This window comes from Neoarius graeffei, chromosome 21, assembly GCF_027579695.1.
Source record: "Neoarius graeffei isolate fNeoGra1 chromosome 21, fNeoGra1.pri, whole genome shotgun sequence".
Classification (NCBI taxonomy): Eukaryota; Metazoa; Chordata; class Actinopteri; order Siluriformes; family Ariidae; genus Neoarius; species Neoarius graeffei.
This window is the reverse complement of record NC_083589.1, coordinates 63,501,860-63,526,838: the sequence shown is the minus strand read 5'-3', so window position 1 is coordinate 63,526,838 and position 24,979 is coordinate 63,501,860. Positions and strand designations below refer to the sequence as shown.

At 43.7% G+C, this 24,979-nt stretch overlaps 1 protein-coding gene and 1 non-coding gene across 2 annotated transcripts; both read right to left on the bottom strand.

The window, feature by feature from the left end:
• On the bottom strand, window positions 1-23,706 carry strap (serine/threonine kinase receptor associated protein). The gene is made up of 10 exons (XM_060903486.1): window positions 23,511-23,706; window positions 23,067-23,193; window positions 19,013-19,148; window positions 17,070-17,151; window positions 13,270-13,342; window positions 13,085-13,184; window positions 11,139-11,276; window positions 7,432-7,568; window positions 2,437-2,586; window positions 1-767 (listed from the first exon to the last, which is right to left on the bottom strand). Exons 2-10 carry the CDS (start codon window positions 23,176-23,178, stop codon window positions 706-708), a joined length of 990 nt encoding a protein of 329 aa, XP_060759469.1. The 5' UTR covers window positions 23,179-23,193; window positions 23,511-23,706; the 3' UTR covers window positions 1-705.
• trnas-gcu (transfer RNA serine (anticodon GCU)) lies at window positions 14,509-14,579 on the bottom strand. Its single transcript has one exon. It is a non-coding gene; the product is annotated as a tRNA-Ser (tRNA).
• Window positions 23,707-24,979: the final 1,273 nt, after the last annotated feature.

Here is a 24,979-nt window from a genome sequence, read left to right as displayed (position 1 = left end):
TTCTAAATGGTATCTCATTCATGTTTTATTGACCACACATTACAGTTGGCAGGTTGCGGGGGAGGGGGGAGGGAGAGAAAAAAGTTAAGAACTTAAGTCACTTATTTTTAAAGTCAGTTTTACTCGTTACGTTTCAAAAAACTCAACACTCCGATACTGACGGGTGATTATAATACACCAAAACACCACTGTGGATTAGATTTAACACAACACGTCATAATCAGGATCACCTTCACAGAGATCAATAAACTGAATACAAACTCTTGATCCTTTTTTTCTTTGTTTTTTTTAAAAGCACAATTTTACACATTGAGGGGAAAAAAAAAAAAAGACAAACAGAGATACCATGATGAAAGTAAAGTAACTGATGGCAGCGCGGTGGAGGAGCCGGATAGTACCAGATGGTACCGAACAGCACCAGAGAGAGAGCAGGCAGCTGGGAGTCGGACCATGAGCACTCCCATCTCTACTACTACCTCCTGGTGCGCGGTCTGGGTGGAGGAGTGTAACGCGCTGCTGGATTCCCCCGCACTCCCCGTGGTAAACTCCGCTCCGTGGACTGTTGTTTCTCTTATTTTTTTTTTCTGGGTGATGGAGATTGAGGTGGCACAGCACTCTGCAGGGGATCTGATCTGGGCCTGTCCTGTCCTCCTCTCTTCTCCTTCCTTTTCTTCTCTTCTCTGTTTGCTCTTCCTGGTTCACACCTCAGGCCTTGATCTCAGCCGGAGGGCAGTACAGAGTGTCCGAGTTCTCCGAAGACAGCTCCTCTATCAGACAAGGGTGCAAAGACTTCAGCTCAGAGGTGGGCGATATGACCAAAAAATATCATACGGTGATATTTCTACAATACGCATCACGATATATCAGTGTGTCAACAAAACAGCCAGCAAATAAACTGTAGATAATAAAAAACATTTAAAACATGAAGCATGAAATTACTGAACCAGCTGCTTTCAGTCAGCTAAGAATTATTAAAAAAAATATATCTCAATTTCTACAATGTGTTTATCATCATGTTGCTCGGTCTGTACGGTGATGAATTCTCCCTCAACATGTTTTTATTTTATGATTATCTTTATTTTTTAAAACTAAGCTTCTAAGTTCAAGCTTTTCAACTTTCTGCCAGATGAATATTTATTTCTAATAAATTTGCTTCAACAATTTTTGCTGTTCTTCTTCCCAAGTCATTAAGATCCTGTTTTAATCATATTTCAGCTGAACGATCTCTCTCTCTCTCTCATATATATATATTCATATATATATATATATATATATATATATATATATAAAATCATGTAATTAAATTTCAAACTGACTAGAAGCATGTAATGTTTCTTTTATTCTGTTTTTCTTTTTTTATGCAATTTATAAAATTGTTTAAATTTTTAAATATTAAAAGTTGTAATTTTTTAAAATTTAATTTTAGCAGATTTTTCCTCTTCAGTGCTAAATATTTTACATTTTCCAAATTAAACTTTTTTTTTTAAACAAAAAAATTCTGTATATAAAATTAACAACAAATATATTCATATTTATTATAATATTTTTAAAACAACACTCTTCCTGATCCATATCGCGTATCGTAGGAAAGCTTTCAGGAGCTGTGATACGGTGTGTGCGCCCCCTGTCGGCCCGCCCGGAGACTGGAACACACACGACTCAGGGAACCAGAACTCTCAGTTTCAGCGTGTGGCGTTCCTGATGAAGGAGGGGGTGGAGCCGGGGTCGGACCCTGGATGACACACCAGTCCATCTCTATCCATCTCACACACTGGTTCCCATACGGGGGCAACTTCAGCCCTTCACCCTAATGAAACGTTTGAGAGGTTGGAGGAAACTGGGAAAACCTGGATGAATCCCACACAGACAGTGGGACCTTTTTTTTATAAACTCAAAGTTGTTTGGATCTGTACAGACTCCATCTCTAAACTTTTTACACTGATAATTAAAGCGACCTTTATAAACCTGAGGACGATGAGGCAGTTTCTGGAGGCAAGTGCTAAAAGCTGAGGGATGATGGACCACCAGGGGGCGCCATGAAATTAAAGATATTCGATGTATAGCGTCTCAGGAAGCCGCCTTGTAGCTGGAAAAAAAAAATTAGAAACTACGATTTTTGTAACGAACATTATCGAGTTGTGAAGAAGCAGCAAAGTGTTTCAGTCTGTGGTGGGAAAAAAAGGAAAAGCAGAAGAGTCTGGAATGCGTCCATGCTCAATGCCAATTTGTATTTTTCTGTTTTCCTACGTTGGCTTGCTGGGGAAACGGGAAATGTCTGATGTGAGCTAGCCTGTAGAGTCGAAGTGTTCAGTTGCTCGCTTGGTCATTTCTGTGGTTCTGTACGGAGGTATTTTGGGCCGTCATCAGCTTCAGCTCAGTGTTTGACCCGAGTGAAAGGTGATTAATAGACTGAGGTGAGGTGTGACGAGGACTCACCAGGCAGCACACACTTCCACAGCCCGTACGTTTTCCCTACGGCAGTCTGCCACAGGCGCAGCGTCCCGTCCTCAGAGCCGCTGGCATACAGCTCTCCGTCAGGACTGAAGCGCACACAGTGCACAGGCCCGAAGTGACCCTTATACGACTCTGAGAGAGGAGAGGAGGAGGGAAGAGGAGGAGAGGGGAAGAGGAGGAGGAGGCAAACCTTCAGCACTCGAGTGAACACCACAGTGGGAGACAGGAAGGAGCTGAATGTTCAGTAGTGGTAGAAAACTGATTTTTGTTTATATTCCAATGTTTTAATTTAGACTGTAATCACATTTTCAAGTAAAAGTAATTACACTTTAACTTCACATGTCGTTTCATTCCTCGCTGATTTGCATATGCAAATCCAGCAACTATGATGTCAAGTCTGTGCACAAGACCGTTCTCGGCGTCACGATGGCACTGGTTTTCACCAGCGACGCCATTTTAAGGAAACAGTGATCATGACACCCACAGGAGCCCCATAAACAACTGACAACGGTAGGTTATACGTTATAAATTAAATATATCTGATCTATGGAAATAACATCACATTTATTTATTTATACATACATTATTACGAGTAACGAGAGGACTGGGATTGTGTGTAATGCCACAGCATAACTACAGTGAGTCAGGAGATCAAAGTAATCACAGACAAATAGTGCCTTTGAGATCCGGTTGGATAGGATGCGTCCAGGGTCCGATTGTCTCTGTCGTGATCCGATCACTCAAAGCACATTAGGTGGTGATCTGAGATGGATACGACTGCGTAACACTTGGAGAGTGAATACAAAAGCATTTGGAGACGTCGTGGACAGCAACAAAGGACCGGGTCATTTTTTCAACCACTGTCTGCTATTACAACCCTGATTCCAAAAAAGTTGGGACAAAGTACAGATTGTAAATAAAAACAGAATGCAATAATTTACAAATCTCAAACTGATATTGTATTCACAATAGAACAGACAACATATCAAATGTCAAAAGTGAGACATTTTGAAATTTCATGACAGCAACATCTCAAAAAAGTTGGGACAGGGGCAATAAGAGGCTGGAAAAGTTAAAGGTACAAAAAAGGAACAGCTGGAGGACCAAATTGCAACTCATTAGGTCAATTGGCAATAGGTCATTAACATGACTGGGTATAAAAAGAGCATCTTGGAGTGGCAGCGGCTCTCAGAAGTAAAGATGGGAAGAGGATCACCAATCCCCCTAATTCTGCGCCGACAAATAGTGGAGCAATATCAGAAAGGAGTTCGACAGTGTAAAATTGCAAAGAGTTTGAACATATCATCATCTACAGTGCATAATATCATCAAAAGATTCAGAGAATCTGGAAGAATCTCTGTGCGTAAGGGTCAAGGCCGGAAAACCATACTGGGTGCCCGTGATCTTCGGGCCCTTAGACGGCACTGCATCACATACAGGCATGCTTCTGTATTGGAAATCACAAAATGGGCTCAGGAATATTTCCAGAGAACATTATCTGTGAACACAATTCACCGTGCCATCCACCGTTGCCAGCTAAAACTCTATAGTTCAAAGAAGAAGCCGTATCTAAACACGATCCAGAAGCGCAGACGTCTTCTCTGGGCCAAGGCTCATTTAAAATGGACTGTGGCAAAGTGGAAAACTGTTCTGTGGTCAGACGAATCAAAATTTGAAGTTCTTTATGGAAATCAGGGACGCCGTGTCATTCGGACTAAAGAGGAGAAGGACGACCCGAGTTGTTCTCAGCGCTCAGTTCAGAAGCCTGCATCTCTGATGGTATGGGGTTGCATTAGTGCGTGTGGCATGGGCAGCTTACACATCTGGAAAGACACCATCAATGCTGAAAGGTATATCCAGGTTCTAGAGCAACATATGCTCCCATCCAGACGACGTCTCTTTCAGGGAAGACCTTGCATTTTCCAACATGACGATGCCAAACCACATACTGCATCAATTACAGCATCATGGCTGCGTAGAAGAAGGGTCCGGGTACTGAACTGGCCAGCCTGCAGTCCAGATCTTTCACCCATAGAAAACATTTGGCGCATCATAAAACGGAAGATACGACAAAAAAGACCTAAGACAGTCGAGCAACTAGAATCCTACATTAGACAAGAATGGGTTAACATTCCTCTCCCTAAACTTGAGCAACTTGTCTCCTCAGTCCCCAGACGTTTACAGACTGTTGTAAAGAGAAAAGGGGATGTCTCACAGTGGGAAACATGGCCTTGTCCCAACTTTTTTGAGATGTGTTGTTGTCATGAAATTTAAAGTCACCTAATTTTTCTCTTTAAATGATACATTTTCTCGGTTTAAACCTTTGATATGTCATCTATGTTCTATTCTGAATAAAATATGGAATTTTGGAACTTCCACATCATTGCATTCCGTTTTTATTTACAATTTGTACTTTGTCCCAACTTTTTTGGAATCGGGGTTGTACAAAGTTGGTTAATCTAATCTAATCAACATTTTCACTTTTATACTCTCGGACAGTTTGAGCATTCACCAAAATTTGGATTTTTAAATCGACACCCAGGTGGCTGCTAGAGATTAGATTGCTGTATTTTGTACAACCCCAATGCCAAAAAAGTTGGGATGCTGTGTAAACTGTAAATAAAAACAGAATGTGCAGATCTGCAAATCACAGAAACCTGATTTCATTGAAAATAGTACAAAGACAACATAATTACATGTTGAAACTGAGAAATTTTATTGTGTTTTGAAAAATATATGCTCATTTTGAATTTGATGTCAGCAACAATGGGAGACAGGTCTGGACTGCAGCAGGCCAGTTTAGCACCCGGACTCTTACTACGGAGCCATGCAGCTTTAATATGTGCAGAAAGCGGTGTTGTCTTGCTGAAAGAAGGAAGGCCTTCCCTGAAAAAGATTTAGTCTGGATGGCAGCATATTGCTCCGAAACGTGTTTATATCATTCAGCATTAATGATGCCTTCCCAGATGTACAAGCCACTCATGTCATGTGCGCTAACGCCCCCTCATACCATCACAACTTCAAATTCAAAATGAGCATACATTTTTCAAAACACAATAACATCTCAGTTTCAATAGCTGATATGTCGTCTCTGTACTATTTTCAATTAAATATAGTTTCCATGATTTGCAAATTATTGCATTCTGTTTTTATTTACAGTTTACACAGCGTCCCAACTTTTTTGGAATTGTGTGATGTGTATATGGGAGAGAAGACACTACACTCTCACGACAGCGTGTTGGATGTGGTGCTGCTGTGGTCTGATGTGATATTAGATTAAGAGGAATTTCAAACTGAATGAGGGCAAAAGAAACAGATTTAAAGCTGTACAGCCTTTCGAATTCATAAAACCGGTGAAATTTAGTTCCATCTGAAATGTGGTGATTGTGATGCATGTTTATTTCTGTGATAGGGAGGGAAAGTAATCTCATCGCCCCCTACTGGATGCGTTCCAACCTCTACGGCAAAATGAATGGGCATATCTTTTCAAAAAATTACATTTCGGGTTACACTTCAAAGTTAAGACAATGGCTTCCATATGTTGTGCGTGTCGGGCAGCTCTATCGATCCTGGTGATCATACTTTATTTTTTCCACCGATTTGAGTTGTTTTGAATGTTTTTTAATAAGCTGATCAAAGACTACACGGACCCGACGTCGCGTATGTGGCGTCACCGCAAGTCTAGCGCCTTTCCAAATCTGCAGCAGGTAGCGGCGGCGAGTAGCCTACATCAACATGCCCATTTGTATCGCGTGGTTGGCGGAGTATTTCTGTACCAATAAGAAATGCATCCCTCGTGGGGATAACCATTACAGATCGGCGCATGCAGTCAACTGCCGCTATTCACAGGGAGAGCTGTCAGCACTCGGAAGGGCGAGTATGAAGAACAAAACTTATCAAGCTACTGCTGACGGAATCTGAGCGACTCTGATAGACAGTTTGGTTGTCGTCCGTTTCCGACAGGTTAGGCGCAATTTCGATCTTTTAAAAGACAGCGAAATTTCACCTGATACTTTCACACTTAGTAGATAATCCCAACATATACAACATATTTTTGGGGGTGTACAAGTTCCACGTCAGAACTTCGTGGGATTAAAAAAAAAAAAAAAATCGGGTCTATGGGATTTTCAGTAGTCTGGCTCTCGGTTTAGGAACGCTACCACTAGGGGCGCTGTGTTTCACTTTCCCTCCCTATATCTCTCAAAATATCAGGCCGTTCTGTGGCTGGGAAGTTATTTAAGGGGATTAAAGCAAATAATGTGCATGAAATCGCTCGCTTGGCGCAGTCAAGCAGACAGAGGAAGTCCGTGTGCGCATGCGCAGGTTTACCTTCTTCTTCTTTTGGGTTTTACGGCAGCTGGCATCCACAGTGTTGCATTACTGCCATCTACAGGTTTCCCTTTGAGCGTGCACTGACAGTTCCATCATTCTGTCACTAAACGAACAGCTGATCACACCGAGGTGCTCGCTGAGCGCCAATATTTATTAGTTTGGTCCTGCGTTTCCTTTCCTTCGTATATAACATAACGTCTTTTCTTCTCGCTTTCCGTTACTGTAGTCGCTCTTTCACGTTTCATTCGCACACTCACGCCCTCCATTTTTCTCTCCTGTTTCAAATTTGTATCCCACAATGCCTTGCGTGAACGGGGAAAGCCCACCACGTGATGCATGACGTAGTATCTTGAATTGGGTCATGGTGAAGCAGGAAAAAATAGCGGAGAATTTAGAGCCACATGGCCTTAAATTCATTAATTGTTCTATTTAAAAAAAACTGAAAATTGGAAGTCTGTGATTCGAATTCAGTCGCTTTCAGTCACTAAACAAAAATAACTGGGTGTTGGGAAAATTCTTTTTATGACCTACACTTGAAAAATCTGAAAGGCAGCACAGCTTTAAAGATCATTTTGTAATTAGCTTTCCACACGTCTCCGCTAAACATTAACTGTCTCTCGTTAGCGTTCTCCTTCCAGTTCCTACCCATTTCTTCCTTGGTGGTGTAGTCGTATTTGTAGAGTTTGAAGTCGTCTCCTCCTGCCACAAAAAAGTCCTTGTCCGGATGCAGCGAGGCGGAGTGAATGGAGGCCGGAGCGTCCACGGTCTTGATCAGGTCCAGGCTACAGACACAAGGGACATCGTGAATAAACGGTTAGAACACTACATCTGCCGTAATCAACTCAATTTCACACATGGCTTCCTGTTAACTGCAGACGCTCATGAATGTTTAATTCTGCATTCTGATTGGCCAGAAGGATTCTGGTGAAGGTTTAAATATTAACATGCTCGTTTTAAGATGTTAGAAAGAGCTTACTCAAAGGAACCTGTATAAACAGACTGAAAGAACATCGTGGGGGACATTTTCTGGAAGGAGACATTTATTTAACATTGAAGGAAGGGAGTCTTCAGTGTCAGAGGTAAAGCTGTAACGACATGCTCTGACGTCCTCAGGACAGATGAGTTTACGGTTTGTGTGTGTGTTTCTCTGTAACGCGTCAGGCTGTGTTTCTTTTTCTCTCCCTCTTTATTAACTTCAAGAGTATGAAATAGTTGTTGTATAGCTCGAGTACCAAGATTAAACGTTTAAGAATACTCGTCTATCCATTTAACAGAATTAAGTGTCGAGTATGCATACAATAATGAAGCACAGATCTTACGGAACAGTTCTTTTGATTTTCTACACTGCAATTTCTCCAAAAAGACTCTGAAATGAGATTTTCTCAAAGCAATGAATCCAAACGAATGAGTCCTTGGACTGATCCTGGCACGTGGGCCAACATTTCTTCAATTTCTGTTCATGGCTTTAGTTCTTGCCTGGAGTTATTTCCCACTTACTGTTACAAAACTTAACAGTGGTTTCATCTTATCCTGTTGTTAAATGCATACAGAGACGTTACGGAGAAAAATAAAGCTTGGAAGGAAGCAGCAGAGAGATCACTGGTGCCTGTGGTGAGAGAGCACAGCTAATACGATTAGCTAGTTCACGAGTCACTACACACCCACAAGAGACGAACTAAACATCTCATCACTCGTTGTCGTGAACACAAGCAAACATATTTTGATCGTCTTTCAAAATGGAAACATTGCAGAAATTCCCCGTATAGGCGATGTGGCTCTGAAGAGAGTATAAGTGGGCGTGGCAGACGAAGCCCTGCTTCGAGGTGTGTATCGTTTAGAAGAAAACCACGTGACTGATGACAAACGAGGCATCGGTTTATTTGGCTCACATCAGCGCTTTATCCTGGATAAAAGCGAGCGAAACCCTGTTCTACCGGCACTTTCTGGGTTGTACAGTTGGAGAGTCGATGATGGTGGCAGCTTGGTGGGACTGGGTTCGAGGATGAGAGAATATACTCACCCACTTTTTACACAGAGTTCCCACACCTTCATAAACATCAACTTCAAGGACTTTCAATTCCAATTCCATCAACTTCGAGGATCCAACACGGCATAGTTTGAGACACGGATTAAGATTCATTACTGTTACAACATGAAGAATTTTTATAATGAGAACTAGCAGGCTTTACAAAAAGCTCACAGTCAACAAATAAACACAGAGAGAGGCTCGAATGTGTCACGACTTCTCAATTGTGCGGTTACGCTGATGGCAGACGGCGTGGTCCTGACCTTCTCCAACACGGTGTGCAAGTTGAGCGAGTTGAAGAGCTCAGTAACCGCTCGTTTATTTCATTAGCACCAGCTTCACAACACAAACCACATTTTCCATGAACATGACCGCGGCCAAACGACGACAAACACCACCTGCCTGAAGGAAGTGTGATGTCACCATCACACACGTACACGAGTAACTGATGTTGAAGAATGGAGGTTAAACAGCAGCAAGAAAGCGAACGTTAAGTGAAGTTTGTGGACGTGACTCCGTATTATTGCACTTAAAGGTTTGCCAAAGTTAATCCCGAGCCCGTGTGGCTCTATCAGTTCGTGATGAATGACAGTCGTGCTGTGCTGCAGTGCCGTCTGAGGGTCTTCAATTTCTATTTTTGCACAAAATATCTAAATTCATGGGCTTTCAATGACCCATGTTTATTTATGTCTATATATTTTCAAAAACTTTTCAAGGCCTTGATTTTTTTCCCCCTCAAACTCACAAACTTTCAAGGATTTCCAGGACCTGTCGTGCAGGCTTGCAGTACTCGAGTCTGACTCATGCCCTAATTTTAAGGACTGGTGACTCGACTCGGACTTGAGCGCTGATGACTCGGACTCGTGCGTTAACTGCATTCGGACTCGTAAATTGCAGACGAAGACTTGGATCTTTTCTTTATTTTCTGTAACATGCCATAATAATTTGGCATAAGATATTTATATTTAAATTCATTTTTGTACTAATTTTGTGTAAGTGTGTCACACCTGCACGCCTTGGTGTGAGCATCATATAGACTCTCGGGCGCGCTCTGGACAGCGTGCGTGCCAAGCAGACTCTCACGTGTCGTAAACAACTCAACTGCACAGGACTAAGGCGCAATCAGCGTGCTGATATAAAAACAACTGAACACACAGTTGCTTTGTGAAGTATTGAGTTGCGTTGCTGACACGTTACTGAGTCTTATTTCCTTGTTTGGTTTCCTCATCCCTGGTTTCCTGTTTCTCGTCTTTGATCCTGCCGAGTCTCTGATGGCCTGTTTGTGTGTCTCACTCACCCTATCGCCGGTTTCACCGTATTACGATTTTGCCTGCCGTTCTGGATTGTTTAGCGTCTTCACTTGTATTAATAAACACACCTTCTGCACTTCCATCCGTCTCCCAACCGTCTCTGACAGAATACTTCACACTCCCTGATAAAGAGAAGCACACTCACCTGTTCATACGCCATGTTCAGGAACAAACTAATGTTAATGGCGCTGAAACAGACACCGTCACATGGTGCGGGTGGAGTCTTGTTCTCGGACTTGGTTCAGTTTTTTTTTTTTTAAATGTCTTGGATTTGAACACTGGGGACGTGAGACGAGACTGGACTCGGACTTGAGGTTTAGTGACTCGACTACAACACTGCCGTCGTGGGAACCGTGTTGATGGAACGGCTGCGTTTTTTGAGAAAAGTCCATGCAAAAATAAATAAATACAAAGTGACACTGCGGATGTGATGTAGAAATTAGAACATGTGGTACGCTTCTCTGAGCAGTGCGCATCTCTAACGAGCTCTGCTGAATCAGATTTTGGGTAACAAACCCTTTAGTGAATCAACTGAAGCCTGACAGTCGAGAGACACTTCAGAGCCTCGTGTGGACATTACTACTGATCAAATTTTAGAAGAATGGAAAAAGAAAGAAAATAATCTATATGGATAAAGAACATCATAAACACCAAAACTGAATGGACTCGTACTGAGAAAGATCAGCAGTTTAGTCTTTTACATGAGTGTGTTATAAAAATCATAACTGGTCATTAGAAGGTTATTAATTTGAGTATTTATTGTCTTTGTAGTGCTTTAATTTAAAAGAATAATTAATTTCCCTTTGGAGACACATCCTATTTATGATCGGGATCACATTTTAAAACAACACAAGGGAAGCATCTTGCGCGCGCGTGCGCACACACAGGTCACTCACACTCCACACCTGTTGTCTTTCATGCAAACCCATGTTTGACCAGCAGCATGCGCGTTACAGGAGCTCTGCCCTCGCTGCATTTGGTTATCAGGACTCGGAGTGAGCGAGCGAGTTATTTACGTTTGAGCTTTGTAGAAGGCAATGGTCCTTCCGTAGGTGATGACGAGGATCTCGCTGTCGGGGACGTACTCCATGCTGCTGACAGACGCCTCGAACGACAGCGTCTTTACCACCTCACCTGTGTTTCTGTCCCAGAGACTGAACCAGAGGAAAAAAATAAGAGCAAATACCGATGAGATATTTAACAGTTATTCCATGAAATCGAGTCGTACATGAGCTGATGGCGCTGTAATCCATGTACGGTGAGATTGAGTGGAATAACGGTTTTATTCTCTCCACATTCACTGGATTTTAAGAAACAGAGCATTTTTATTTTGCAAATTCGATAAATAAAAACTTTATACAAAAAATCTTACAAAAATAAATTTCCGCTCAGTTGGACTTCTTAAAAACCTGTTGATAGCAGCACAAACTGACTTTAGTGTAGTTGGTTTTTGTAGAAAGTGCCTTCTTGCTGTCGTCCCGAGGTACAGAACAGCTTCAGACATTTATTTAATTCTTCCTTGGACATTTTAGTTCTGTAATTTTCAAACTACTTTGAGCTTTTGGAGCAGTCTAAAAAAAATCAACATATTTTAATGCTTAAAGATGAAGAATGGAAACAAACCGGCAAAATGACAGAAGCAATTTGTGAAAAATGTTATAATAATAATAATAATAATAATACTTGGAAAAAAAAAAAGATGTGTTCTTACCATCAAATACTTTTACCCCATATTTTGTTGCTTTTTTTATTGTATTTTTTGGGTTTTTGTTTGAGTTTTTATTTTGTCCTCAGTTGGTTCAGCAAAACGAGCTGCCATTTTGTTTTTCTCTACTCACGGTATATGAGCTGATAGCTTAGTAGTGGAGTAGCCGATCAGTGCATGTAATTGCTCATATCCAGGGAATGTGGGGAGAATAAATAGATTTATATTAGTTTCTCAAATATTGTTTAAAGAGGAAGAGAAGAGATGTCACTCCTTTATTGACTCCATAATCTCTCTCATTCCTCTCTCCCTCTCGGCCCTCCCCCTCTCGTCCCTCCCGTCCCCCCCCTCATCTCATCCTTCCCTCTTGTCCCTCCCTCCCGTCCTGTCCCCCTCTCATCCCTCTCCCTCCCTCCCCTCCTCCCTCCCTCTCTCGTCCCCCCCTCTCATCCCTCTCTCGTCCCTCTCCCCTCCCCCGTCCCTCCCTCTCGTCCCTCCCCCCTCCCATCCCTCTCTCGTCCCTCTCCCCTCCCATCCCTCTTGTCCCTCCCCCCTCCCATCCCTCTCTCGTCCCTCTCCCCTCCCATCCCTCTTGTCCCTCCCCCCTGTCCCCCCTCTCGTCTCATCCGTCCCCCCCCTCGTCTCATCCCTCCCCCCCTCTCGTCCCTCTCCCTCCCCCCCTCTCGTCCCTCCCTCTCGTCCCCCCCGGCCCCCCCTCTCGTCCCTCCCGGCCCCCCCTCTCGTCCCTCCCAGCCCCTCTCCCCCTCGTCCCTCCCCTCGTCCCTCCCGTCCCTCCCGTCCTTCCCTCTCATTCCTCCCTCTTGTCCCTCCCTCTCTCATCCCTCCCCGTCCCTCCCCACTTCCCTCCCTCATGTCCCCACATCCCCATCTCTCCCCTCCATCCCTCCCTCGTCCCTCCCCACGTCCCCATCTCTCTTGTCCCTCCCCACTTCCCTCCCTCATCCCTCCCTCCCGTCCCCCCATCCCTCCCTCCCTCGTCCCTCCCCACATCCCCATCTCTCCCCTCCATCCCTCCCTCCCCCTCCCTCCCGTCCCTCCCCACGTCCCCATCTCTCCTGTCCCTCCCCATGTCCCTCCCCCCTCCCTCCCCATGTCCCCATCTCTCTCTCGTCCCTCCCTGTCCCTCTCTCGTCCCTTCCCCCGCCCCTCCCCCTCGTCCCTCTCTCTCCCCATATGACTCAAACCCGACAGTGTTAATACAGCCCGTGTGCACAGATGAAGATGAAAGGACATTACCGTATGGTTTTATCCTCTGCAGCGGAGAGGATCTGCTGGTCGCTGTTACACCACAGAGCTTTCTTAATGGCTGCAGTGTGGCCCGAGATCTCACGGGGCTCTATAGAGGAAGCACAACAGTTTCATTCATGACACGTCAATCATATAGCAGTTTGAATATCTCTCTCTCTCGTTATTTTTCGTACCTGCTTCAGGCTTGCTGAGGTCATAAATACGCAGAACTTTATCATTCCCTCCTGTCAAAAGGCAGTTACTGTCCTGTTCAGGTATTAAAAGAAAACCACACACACAGGTTGACAAACATGCTGTCGCACAGTCAGAGTTAAACACAGAGAAATAATCAACAGCTGGGTGATGTGACTGGGTGTTAAGCACAAAAACAAGCACAACCTGAAGCATTTTATTCCTTTTACACCAAAACAATACGCCAAGCACATTATAGTTCTCTCTCATCAATAACATTACGTCTAAACTCTTGTAATAAGAGGCTCCATTACATTTTTTTCTGCGCTCAAAACATTCCTGATTTCTCCAGAAACTCATTTTTGGGCGTCAGCTATATGGTAATAAACCTAGCTAGACAAGATGAAGTTAAGTTGATAATTATGTCATGTTAGATAAATGTCAAACACGCACTGATTGATTTTATTACACTCAGAATATTCAGTTTGTCGTGACAGAACGCGAGGGTGAGGGACGCGTGTAGGCGTGTCACTAAAACATAGCATTTACTATATAAAACACACTTTACTACAGGATACGATTTCCTTACAAAGGAATATCATCAGCAGATTCACTGGACACTTTATTAGGAACACCCCTACATCCCCCTGCTGTTTTCTGCAGTTCTCTAATCAGCCGATCCCTCGACAGCAGCACGATGTTTGGAGTCATCTCCACCCATCCTTTTCTTTAAACCCCGCCCACAGGAGCATTTGATTGACAGCGTTGCCTTGCTGAGGAAACCGTGAAGTGGGTTGTATTTTTGGCCGAGCTTCAGCACGATCGTGAGAATGAGAAAATGCAGCACAATACAGTCTCTCTCTCCCTCAACAATTTCTGCTTATTATTATTATTTTCAATATACCAGCATCAGAGCAGTTTTAGATGACACATTCTGAAGCAGTGAACACATGCACACACTCAGAGCAGTGGGTAGCCAACACAGCACCCGGGGAGCAGTCAGGGGTTCGGTACCTCGCTCAAGGGCACCTCAGCCCAAGGCCGCCCCACGTTAACCTAACCTGCATGTCTTTGGACTGTGGGGGGAACCGGAGCACCCGGAGGAAACCCACGCAGACACGGGGAGAACATGCAAACTCCGCACAACTCCCTCGCCGGCCGCTGGGTTCGAATCCAGAACCTTCTTGCTGTGAGGCGACAGCGCTAACCACTACACCACCGTGCCGCCCACAAAAGGACGTTGCATTGGCCGGGAATCGAACCCGGGCCTCCCGCGTAGCAGGTGAGAATTCTACCACTGAACCACCAATGCAACGTTTTGGGTATATGATATGATATACCATATCATATATGACATATCAATATGATCCAGTTTGGGTATTTGATATGGCGAAATAGGACACAATGGAAAAATCAGGAACACACTGGAAAGATGAGAATAACGGCGGTGGTAAAAGAGCAGCGACTGTACCGGCTGAAGGTCGCGCGGGTCTCTGCTGCGGCGCGCGAGCAACGGGACATCACTACCGCACCGGACAGAGCGCGAGGCGGGGGCGGGGCAAAATGACTGGCCGTAGATTCTATCAAAAGTTCGATCTAAACTGACCACGGTTGCAAAATACTGGTCAAAAATACGCAAACACTACGAAATATGAAAGTAAGATGAAAAGAAACATTCTGTTGCCTTATACTGCAAGACTAAAACAAAACTGTCAAAACTCACCTTTTCAGCGATAACGTCCGAACAGATCACTCGCGTAACAGAGAGACCGCAAATAGAAGCACGATCAACTTCTAACTGTTGGAGTGGAAAATTCCATTCTACACATGCAGATTGTTAATGTGTGTCCTTCCCCGCACACAAATAACACGCTACGGTAAAAAATAGACCACGACTCATTTTATAGCTCAGAAATTCATACAAGACCAGCTACCATCGTAACATATTCTGTAAGAAACATATTCTATACCTAACTTTCAGCTTTCGCTTTAAAAAACAAAATCGCAGATTTATAACTAAATTTTTATATGACGTAGTGATTTTAAGTTACTACTTTTGGTGAGGTCGTGACCTCGACCCTGAGGCTTTCCGTTTAGATCAAAGCACGCGATCGTATTAGTTTCGGGTTTGCGGAAAATGGAGTTATAACGGTGATCAAATATTTTGCGTGATGTTTTATTACGGTTATGATTATTCTGTGAGCGCACCAATCCTTAGGTGTATAAAGTTACAACTTAAAATACAATTAGTGATAACTGTAGACTTTTCAGTGGACAACAACCTTTTTAAGGGAATGCGATGTAGTCAACCATTTATCATGTCCCAGATCAAGCCGCCATTTTTCCACAAATTTGCAGAATTTTTCCCAAATTCTGAATAGAGTATTCACATCAAAGATTTAGTTTTATCTGTATTATTTCTTTCATTACTTTATTTCAAATTAAAACCAACATCACCATTCAAAACCGTATAGATTACTGAGTGTGAGTATATTTAGCGGAGTACCCCCACAGCACCCACTTTCTGAGACAGACCCATATGTGTTGTTGGCCGGTGCAGCAACACGACAGAAGGTGGATTTACGTTGCATTCACGGCCCAAGAATGTTCAAACTGCAAAGATTTGGACGCGTTTTGTGAGAAGTTCACGGGCACATTGGGCGGCTATGAAGTGGTCTCTCCTCTGCTCTGCACATTTTACTGAAGACTCGTACGAGACCTCTGATCTGTTGAGGAGCGTTGGCTATAAGCCCAGATTGAAAGAGGGTGCAGTACCAATAATTAAAGAAAAAGAAAACTACAAGAAAAAGTATTTATTTTATTTTTTTAATAGGAAAGTGAGTTCAGTTGCACCAGTTCTCCCGGAGTGTGAGCTGAGGGTTGTTGCTAAAACCCGGGACGTGACATATTGTCACTCGGGCAGTGACCTCCCTGTGGTTGTTGCTAAAACCGGTGCTGTCCCGTCCCGGGTTTTAGTAATTGCCTGAGCCCAGCAGTAATGGCGGAGTACTCAGTATGGAGAAAATGGAGAATGAGTGGAGCAGCCGTCTGATTTCTAAACTGGATATCGCTGCCATCTCGCCTTTACATGGAAGAAGCGAATGAACAGAGAACTGAACGAACAACTGAAAGTCAGATCGTTTCAAAAACAATCAGCCACAAGATCGCCCTTCAAGTAGCGAGAACACAGACGGGTAAGCTCCGACTCTCATTTGGATACAAAACAACACGTTGTTTCCCTGCATTTAGATTAATCCATGTAACTTGTATTGTGTGTTTAAGTTAGCGGTACAAGATTATTTAATTTGCTTCAGAATGTGATTGTCTCAGTTCATCGGATTATTTAATGAGCCTTTTACATTTTATCAGTGAAAATGCATGCATGTACATGTATGTTGCATAAGTTATAGCACCCATCCTGTTTTAATGAGAGTCAACCCACAATCAGTGAAGTCAAATCAGTCTCAGTTGAGCGAGTCGGTAACGCTATTTATTACTTTCACCATCAATTTTTATTTATATGACTTTGGTCTATAGCTGTAAAAGGCCTCGGCCTTAAAACCGGTTCCCGCTGTGACGTCACGCGCTCAGGGCTGGCTGGCTTAGCGGGGCGGTGCCAATCACAACTTTGCGGTCGATTTTAACTCTCACGAATATATATTTTATTCCCATTTATGCAGCATACAAGAGTCAAGGATGGAGATACTATCCACTCAGAAATTTATTTAAAAATAAAGGTTCTGCGGATCTCCTTTCATGACATCACCGATTATTTTCCTCCAGTGCACTGACATGTTCTCACCTGCGTGAAGTTTACAGATTTGACGATGTGCTTGTGCGCCAGGGTGAGGACCTCATCTCCCGTGACTGCGTCCCACACCTTTCTGCAACATAAACAAACCACTCTGTTAAAACACAACGAGATGAACGATGCGTTTTACTTCCTCTCAGGTCCAGTGAGTGCAGTTTTATGTGGAAATGATCTGTAGGTTTTCCTGAGCATCTTACAGAACCAGCCACAGTTCTTCTGGACACTTTGACTGTCACACTCACTTCTTCATTTTACACCAAAACCCAGCAGCCTTCATTATGCTTTCTTTTTTCATCTGAAAAGTGTCTCTTATGGAATATGATCTTTTTTTCTGTACCATTTAATTTTGTGCTGGAAAACGAACGTTTGGACTCTAAAATGTTTTTGTACCGACTCGATAATGTAGAAATCATAAAATAGAAATCTATAACAAAGGCGCTTTTGCACAATACATATACACACGTGCTGAGAGTCACCTTCGTGATTCTAAAGCTTGAGAGATTATATATATTTCATATATTTATATATAAATATTTCAGTGTTAGTTAGGGTTGGGCGGTATTACGGTAAGAAGGTATCCCGAGGTATCCAAAAGTACCGACGGTATCGGTCTCATTACCGTCATTTTAAAAAAATATATAATATCTAAATAAATATGGAGTACATGAGGTCATAATATAAAATAATAAATTGAAGATCATCCCGAATAACTGTGTGATCGTATTTTCACTAATTCTATCAATTTCCTAAAGAAGTTCTCATCGCGTGCAGGGTTGTTTATGTCGTTACCATGGCAACCCTGCGTGACATTTGGAGTCTGATAGAAAGCTTCGCAAGAGACTGAGACCGCGGTTGAAAGATGGCAAGTCAAGATAACGAGTTAGGGGCAAAAAAAAATACATTGGCAGTGTGGCAGTATTTTGGTTTCAAACCAAACGAAAAGGGAGAGCCAGCAAACACAGATGAAGCTGTGTGTAAAGTATGTAAGAAGAAAAATCGAAAAAAATCTAATATGTCCCCTAAGGCACACCATAGCCTGGGGGACTCCACTTCCACGAGATCTCTCCAATGAGTTGTGTTTTGAGTAGTTTACATGAGTAACAACAAGGTAAAATAATATAACGTATGACATTTGGGATGTGGGTAATAAACGTTTGAAATGTCATCTACTGAAGAAACGGAAGAAAACATCGTAGCGTAAACTGTTAGGTTTCTGGTGGGAATTAGCAATGCGCTTGCTGTCTTTGTTGGGTGTGTTAAACCGTATGGATTTAAGTGGAATAATTGTAAGGAGTTATGTGATCAAGACAACGTTTTAAGCAAGGTAAGGCCATTTGATTATTAATTTCCCCGCCATGGCATGACGTGGGCCCATATGATTTTGCCTTGTGCAGCTATCACGCATTTGAATTAGGTTCGCCTCATTTGCGCTGAAGAATATGGTTTATCGCGCAGTCTAAACGGACTTGGGTGTTGGTTGATTCTTTTCCTTTTTTTTTATTTCCCATGCTTGAAAGGGTATGATCCTGCTCATCGTGTACTTTTTTTTGATGGAGCAGGTGAAATAGTGCTGCAAATGGCGTTTCAATGCAGACATGTGTAAACGACAGTTGAATGCTATTTTCAAGATGAAGGAAGAGTTGCGTGATGCTTTGAAATATCTCAATCCATTCATCAATGCACAAAATTCGCTTTGCTGCTTAATCCATACCACAATGCACACAATTCGCTATGCTGCTTTTAAATAGTACATTTGAGGCATAGGCGCAGGTCTGGGCAAGGTCCGCCGGTATAGGCGCACGTTACACAGTAGGCCGAAACAAAATATTTTTTTCTCGGTAATACCGTATACCCCGGGAAAACACAGAGACAGTTTAAAGGTATCAAAATTTGGATACCGCCCAACCCTAGTGTTAGTATGGTGTTTTCCTTACGCAGAGAAATCAGCAGCTGCAGTCGCTGCCTTCGTGGCTTCTTTATTTAAGGTGGCACCCCAAACTGCACCTTTGTGACCCAAGAACGTCCCGATCCAGTCCCCTGTGTCTCCCTGGCGCAACATTGGTTTACCATCTGCCCATGAGGAAAGAAAAAAGAGGATGTTATGTCACAAAGACACGGTTACAGCATGCAGTCATCAATGTGTTGTTGCAATTTGCATACAGGTGCTAAGCAGATCATCTAAAAGCAACAACAAAGTAATTGATTCCGACAGTGTAAAGACAGTTGCAGGCTCGTCATGCTGTACGAGATATACGGGCAATAAAACCCAGTGCAAACTTCATGAAGATCCTCTTACGATAGACTTATGATCAAAGGAAACAATTATACTCTTACATCATCGATCAGCACAGAAAATCATCACCGTCTTCAAATTTGCTGTCGGATTTTAGCAGAGCGTTGTAGTTGAGCTCTCGTTAACATTTCAACCAGGAATTTCTCACTATGACAGAACCAAGGTGGTCATTAGCCATGTTAGTTTGAAATCGGTCACCAGTCTGCTAACAATCGAAAGAAAGTAGTACGTTCTCATGTGCTTATGTAAAAACACAACGTGCTTGATTTGTGTAATAAGGATACTTTTCTGTCTAGGAGCATGTTCACCATCATCACCGCTCAGATTCTGCAGCCGGTGTGCGATTTCTAAGTTTTTGATAAGCGTCACAGTTGTGATCACTGCAGCACTCTGGGTAAGATTTTAACAAGAAATTAAATCACACTGACAAGAGTAAGACAGTCATGGGCCATTTTAGGTCATGACCACAAGACGATGACAATACGTTAGCAATTTCAGAAGAAGCAGCCTTTATTTTTGTCACATGTACACTCAAACACCTGGGGAGCAGTTGGGGGTTTGGTGTCTTGCTCAAGGGCACTTCAGCCCTGATACAGAGGGAGAGAAAAGTGCTGTTCATTCACTCCCCTCACATTTTTCCTGCTGGTCCCAGGAATCGAACCAGTGACCCTTTGGGCCCAAGGCTGCTTCTTGAACCTTCAGGCCATGGCTGCCCCAAAATCACACCAAGAATTCTTTTACAATACACAATTTGTGTGTTCAACAAAATATTTACATCATGTAACAGGTTCTTCTGAAAGGCGCCCTTCCTTCCTTCCTTCCTTTTTCCAGCTCAGCCTTCTGTTTTTAAAAGTTTAATACTGTGAAACTGTGGCGGCACGGTGGTGTAGTGGTTAGCGCTCTCGCCTCACAGCAGGAAGATTCTGGGTTCAAACCTCATGGCTGACAGGAGTCTTCATGTGTGTGGACTTTGCATGTGTGTGTTTCCTCTGGGTGCTCCGGTTTCCCCCACAGTCCAAACACATGTAGTTCGGCTAAGTGGCTACTCTAAATTGCCCGTGTGTGTGAGCAGAAAGGAACTACTGCTGCAGGTCTGGCCAAGTCAACTAAACACGGTTCGCCTCAAGAGCGGATGAGGAGATGAAGCTGTGAGGTGAATGAGGAGATGAAGCTGTGAGGTGAATGAGGAGATGAAGCTGTGAGGTGAATGAGGAGATGAAGCTGTGAGGTGAATGAGGAGATGAAGCTGTGAGGTGAATGAGGAGATGAAGCTGTGAGGTGAATGAGGAGATGAAGCTGTGAGGTGAATGAGGAGATGAAGCTGTGAGGTGAATGAGGAGATGAAGCTGTGAGGTGAATGAGGAGATGAAGCTGTGAGGTGAATGAGGAGATGAAGCTGTGAGGTGAATGAGGAGATGAAGCTGTGAGGTGAATGAGGAGATGAAGCTGTGAGGTGAATGAGGAGATGAAGCTGTGAGCGGATGAGGAGATGAAGCTGTGAGGTGAATGAGGAGAAGAAGCTGTGAGGTGAATGAGGAGAAGAAGCTGTGAGGTGAATGAGGAGAAGAAGCTGTGAGGTGAATGAGGAGATGAAGCTGTGAGGTGAATGAGGAGATGAAGCTGTGAGGTGAATGAGGAGATGAAGCTGTGAGCGGATGAGGAGATGAAGCTGTGAGGTGAATGAGGAGAAGAAGCTGTGAGGTGAATGAGGAGAAGAAGCTGTGAGGTGAATGAGGAGATGAAGCTGTGAGGTGAATGAGGAGATGAAGCTGTGAGGTGAATGAGGAGATGAAGCTGTGAGCGGATGAGGAGATGAAGCTGTGAGGTGAATGAGGAGATGAAGCTGTGAGCGGAATGAGGAGATGAAGCTGTGAGGCGGATGAGGAGATGAAGCTGTGAGCGGATGAGGAGATGAAGCTGTGAGCGGGATGAGGAGATGAAGCTGTGAGGTGAATGAGGAGATGAAGCTGTGAGCGGGATGAGGAGATGAAGCTGTGAGGTGAATGAGGAGATGAAGCTGTGAGGTGAATGAGGAGATGAAGCTGTGAGCGGGATGAGGAGATGAAGCTGTGAGGTGGATGAGGAGATGAAGCTGTGAGGTGAATGAGGAGATGAAGCTGTGAGGTGAATGAGGAGATGAAGCTGTGAGGTGAATGAGGAGATGAAGCTGTGAGGTGAATGAGGAGATGAAGCTGTGAGCGGATGAGGAGATGAAGCTGTGAGGTGAATGAGGAGATGAAGCTGTGAGGTGAATGAGGAGATGAAGCTGTGAGGTGAATGAGGAGATGAAGCTGTGAGCGGGATGAGGAGATGAAGCTGTGAGGTGAATGAGGAGATGAAGCTGTGAGCGGGATGAGGAGATGAAGCTGTGAGGTGAATGAGGAGATGAAGCTGTGAGGTGAATGAGGAGAAGAAGCTGTGAGGTGAATGAGGAGAAGAAGCTGTGAGGTGAATGAGGAGATGAAGCTGTGAGGTGAATGAGGAGATGAAGCTGTGAGGTGAATGAGGAGATGAAGCTGTGAGGTGAATGAGGAGATGAAGCTGTGAGCGGGATGAGGAGATGAAGCTGTGAGGTGAATGAGGAGATGAAGCTGTGAGGTGAATGAGGAGAAGAAGCTGTGAGGTGAATGAGGAGAAGAAGCTGTGAGGTGAATGAGGAGATGAAGCTGTGAGGTGAATGAGGAGATGAAGCTGTGAGGTGAATGAGGAGATGAAGCTGTGAGCGGGATGAGGAGATGAAGCTGTGAGGTGAATGAGGAGATGAAGCTGTGAGCGGGATGAGGAGATGAAGCTGTGAGGTGAATGAGGAGATGAAGCTGTGAGGTGAATGAGGAGATGAAGCTGTGAGCGGATGAGGAGATGAAGCTGTGAGGTGAATGAGGAGATGAAGCTGTGAGGTGAATGAGGAGATGAAGCTGTGAGGTGAATGAGGAGATGAAGCTGTGAGCGGGATGAGGAGATGAAGCTGTGAGGTGAATGAGGAGATGAAGCTGTGAGCGGGATGAGGAGATGAAGCTGTGAGGTGAATGAGGAGATGAAGCTGTGAGGTGAATGAGGAGAAGAAGCTGTGAGGTGAATGAGGAGAAGAAGCTGTGAGGTGAATGAGGAGATGAAGCTGTGAGGTGAATGAGGAGATGAAGCTGTGAGGTGAATGAGGAGATGAAGCTGTGAGGTGAATGAGGAGATGAAGCTGTGAGCGGGATGAGGAGATGAAGCTGTGAGGTGAATGAGGAGATGAAGCTGTGAGCGGGATGAGGAGATGAAGCTGTGAGGTGAATGAGGAGATGAAGCTGTGAGGTGAATGAGGAGAAGAAGCTGTGAGGTGAATGAGGAGATGAAGCTGTGAGGTGAATGAGGAGATGAAGCTGTGAGGTGAATGAGGAGATGAAGCTGTGAGGTGAATGAGGAGATGAAGCTGTGAGGTGAATGAGGAGATGAAGCTGTGAGCGGATGAGGAGATGAAGCTGTGAGCGGGATGAGGAGATGAAGCTGTGAGGTGAATGAGGAGATGAAGCTGTGAGCGGATGAGGAGATGAAGCTGTGAGGTGGATGAGGAGATGAAGCTGTGAGGCGGATGAGGAGATGAAGCTGTGAGGCGGATGAGGAGATGAAGCTGTGAGGCGGATGAGGAGATGAAGCTGTGAGGTGAATGAGGAGATGAAGCTGTGAGGTGAATGAGGAGAACTCACACTCACCTTTACAAGCACTGATGAGAAAATAGCCGTAAGGAGTGATTCCACTGAAGGCCAGATCCACAACAGGCCTGGTGTGGCCGGAGCATGTGAGGGGAGTCTGCCTCATAGCCATTTCTCCACAGTAAACCTTGGAAAGAAACCGGAAATGACAGGAAGAAGGAAATAATAATAATAATAATATCCATAGCTAAAGAGAGATGGACAGAGAGAGAAATAAGAGACTAGGCCTGATATTAGGAACAGATTTTTTGTTTTGAACCATATACATGTTAAATATCTCCTAAACGTTCACAAGGTCATTTGTGTTGTTTGTTTTTGTGTGAATTGTTAAAACACGACACAAAAATCCGCGCTAAACTCGCTAACTAGCCATGTTAGCATAACACCCAAGCTAGCACAGCGAGGCACCGCGCAGAGTAGAACACAGCATTAGCATTAGAGCACCTGTACACGGAGACAGCAAAGTAAACAACACGCCAATGGTTTCTCCAAGCAGGACAGAACACTGAAAGTGAATTTCGTGCCGCGAAGAGCCGCGCACCCAGTGCAAAGTGCTGTGCCACCGGCTGCAGCTGCACCGAAACAGCCGCTGATCCTTCTCTCCACGGGAAAAAGCGCTAATGCTAACGCTAATACTCATAAAGCCGCTAGGTGGCGCTTTAGACTAATTTGCATATTCATCAAGATCTCGGAAAAAAAAATATGATTCCCCCCCCAGAATAGAAATTATAGCTAATAGATTATAGTTTATAAGGGAAAACATTTGGTTAAGTCATTAAGTATTTACGTATGAATGTATTTTATTGATTTGTTTAAAGAAGCAGTAGGACTTGCTTAAGTGGGCAGGACAAACAATTCTGATCAGGGATTGGGCATCGGTAACAATGGTGACCAGTGATTGGTCATTTCGAACAATACTGATCACTGATTGGTGAATGAGTGAACTGAGGCTTGAACGGTTTCTGGGAGAACTATAATGTTTGCTCAAAATGGCGTCAGAATGATGTTTAAGTCTCTTTTTTCCTAAATAAAGTCACTAAATCAGTCTGAAAACTCATCAAATCTACCGATAAAGTCATTAAGAAGACGTGTCGAAGCATCGAGTCTCGTCATGAACAGGTTGCTATGAGAAATTATGGTCTGCATTCCAAACCGCCTCGTGCGTCCTGTCGCTGTGCTCTGAGACCGGATGTGGCGTAACGGGCTGTAACCCCGCCCCCCGAGCCGCGCAGCACCGCAACAACAGAGGAGGACTCGCATGTTTACATTAGGAAACCCAAGGATTTACTGGAATAAACATGAACAAAACTTAAACTGAAGAAAGAGTCAAAGGAAAAAAGCAAATGAGTCAGTATGGATAGTTAGTAATCAATAGTATAAGAAAAGTGGGTAGATATAGAACACAAGCTGCGGTGCCCTGTAAAACAATAATGCAAAAAACCCCAAACAAACCAGGAATACCCAAAAAGGACAGCTGCCCCCTATCCCTTCATCTCTCTCTCTCTCTGGTATTTGCCAAACTAATCTTATTATAAAGGCTGAAGCAGGTGAGACAGGCCTCAGGTGAGCAGGTGGGAGGAGCCAACACAAAACAGGAAAACCAAACGAGTCAAGAGATTGTTACATCCAGTCCAGCACAGTGCGTCTTTTTCTTTCTGCATGTCTGATAACTTGCTGCTGTAACATAACAATTTCCCAGCTTGGGAGCAATAAAGTAAATCTATCTATCTATCTATCTATCTATCTATCTATCTATCTATCTATCTATCTATCTATCTATCCAGTATACAAGTAAATCAGTAACAAAAGAGACAAAAATACTGTTCTGAAACATACATATGCAAATATCATTATCATATTAAATCTCAAAAAAGTATTTATTTTCTCTTCTTGGGGTATTGAGCAAACAAAGA

Coding starts and splice junctions, on each gene's coding strand:
- strap (XM_060903486.1), bottom strand. CDS start 23,178: ATGGCTATGAGGCAGACTCCCCTCACATGCTCCGGCCACACCAGGCCT. Junction 19,149..23,066: donor TCTCATCAGTGCTTGTAAAG/GTGAGTGTGAGT, acceptor CCTCATGGGCAG/ATGGTAAACCAATGTTGCGC. Junction 13,343..17,069: donor AATCTGTAAACTTCACGCAG/GTGAGAACATGT, acceptor ATACCTGAACAG/GACAGTAACTGCCTTTTGAC.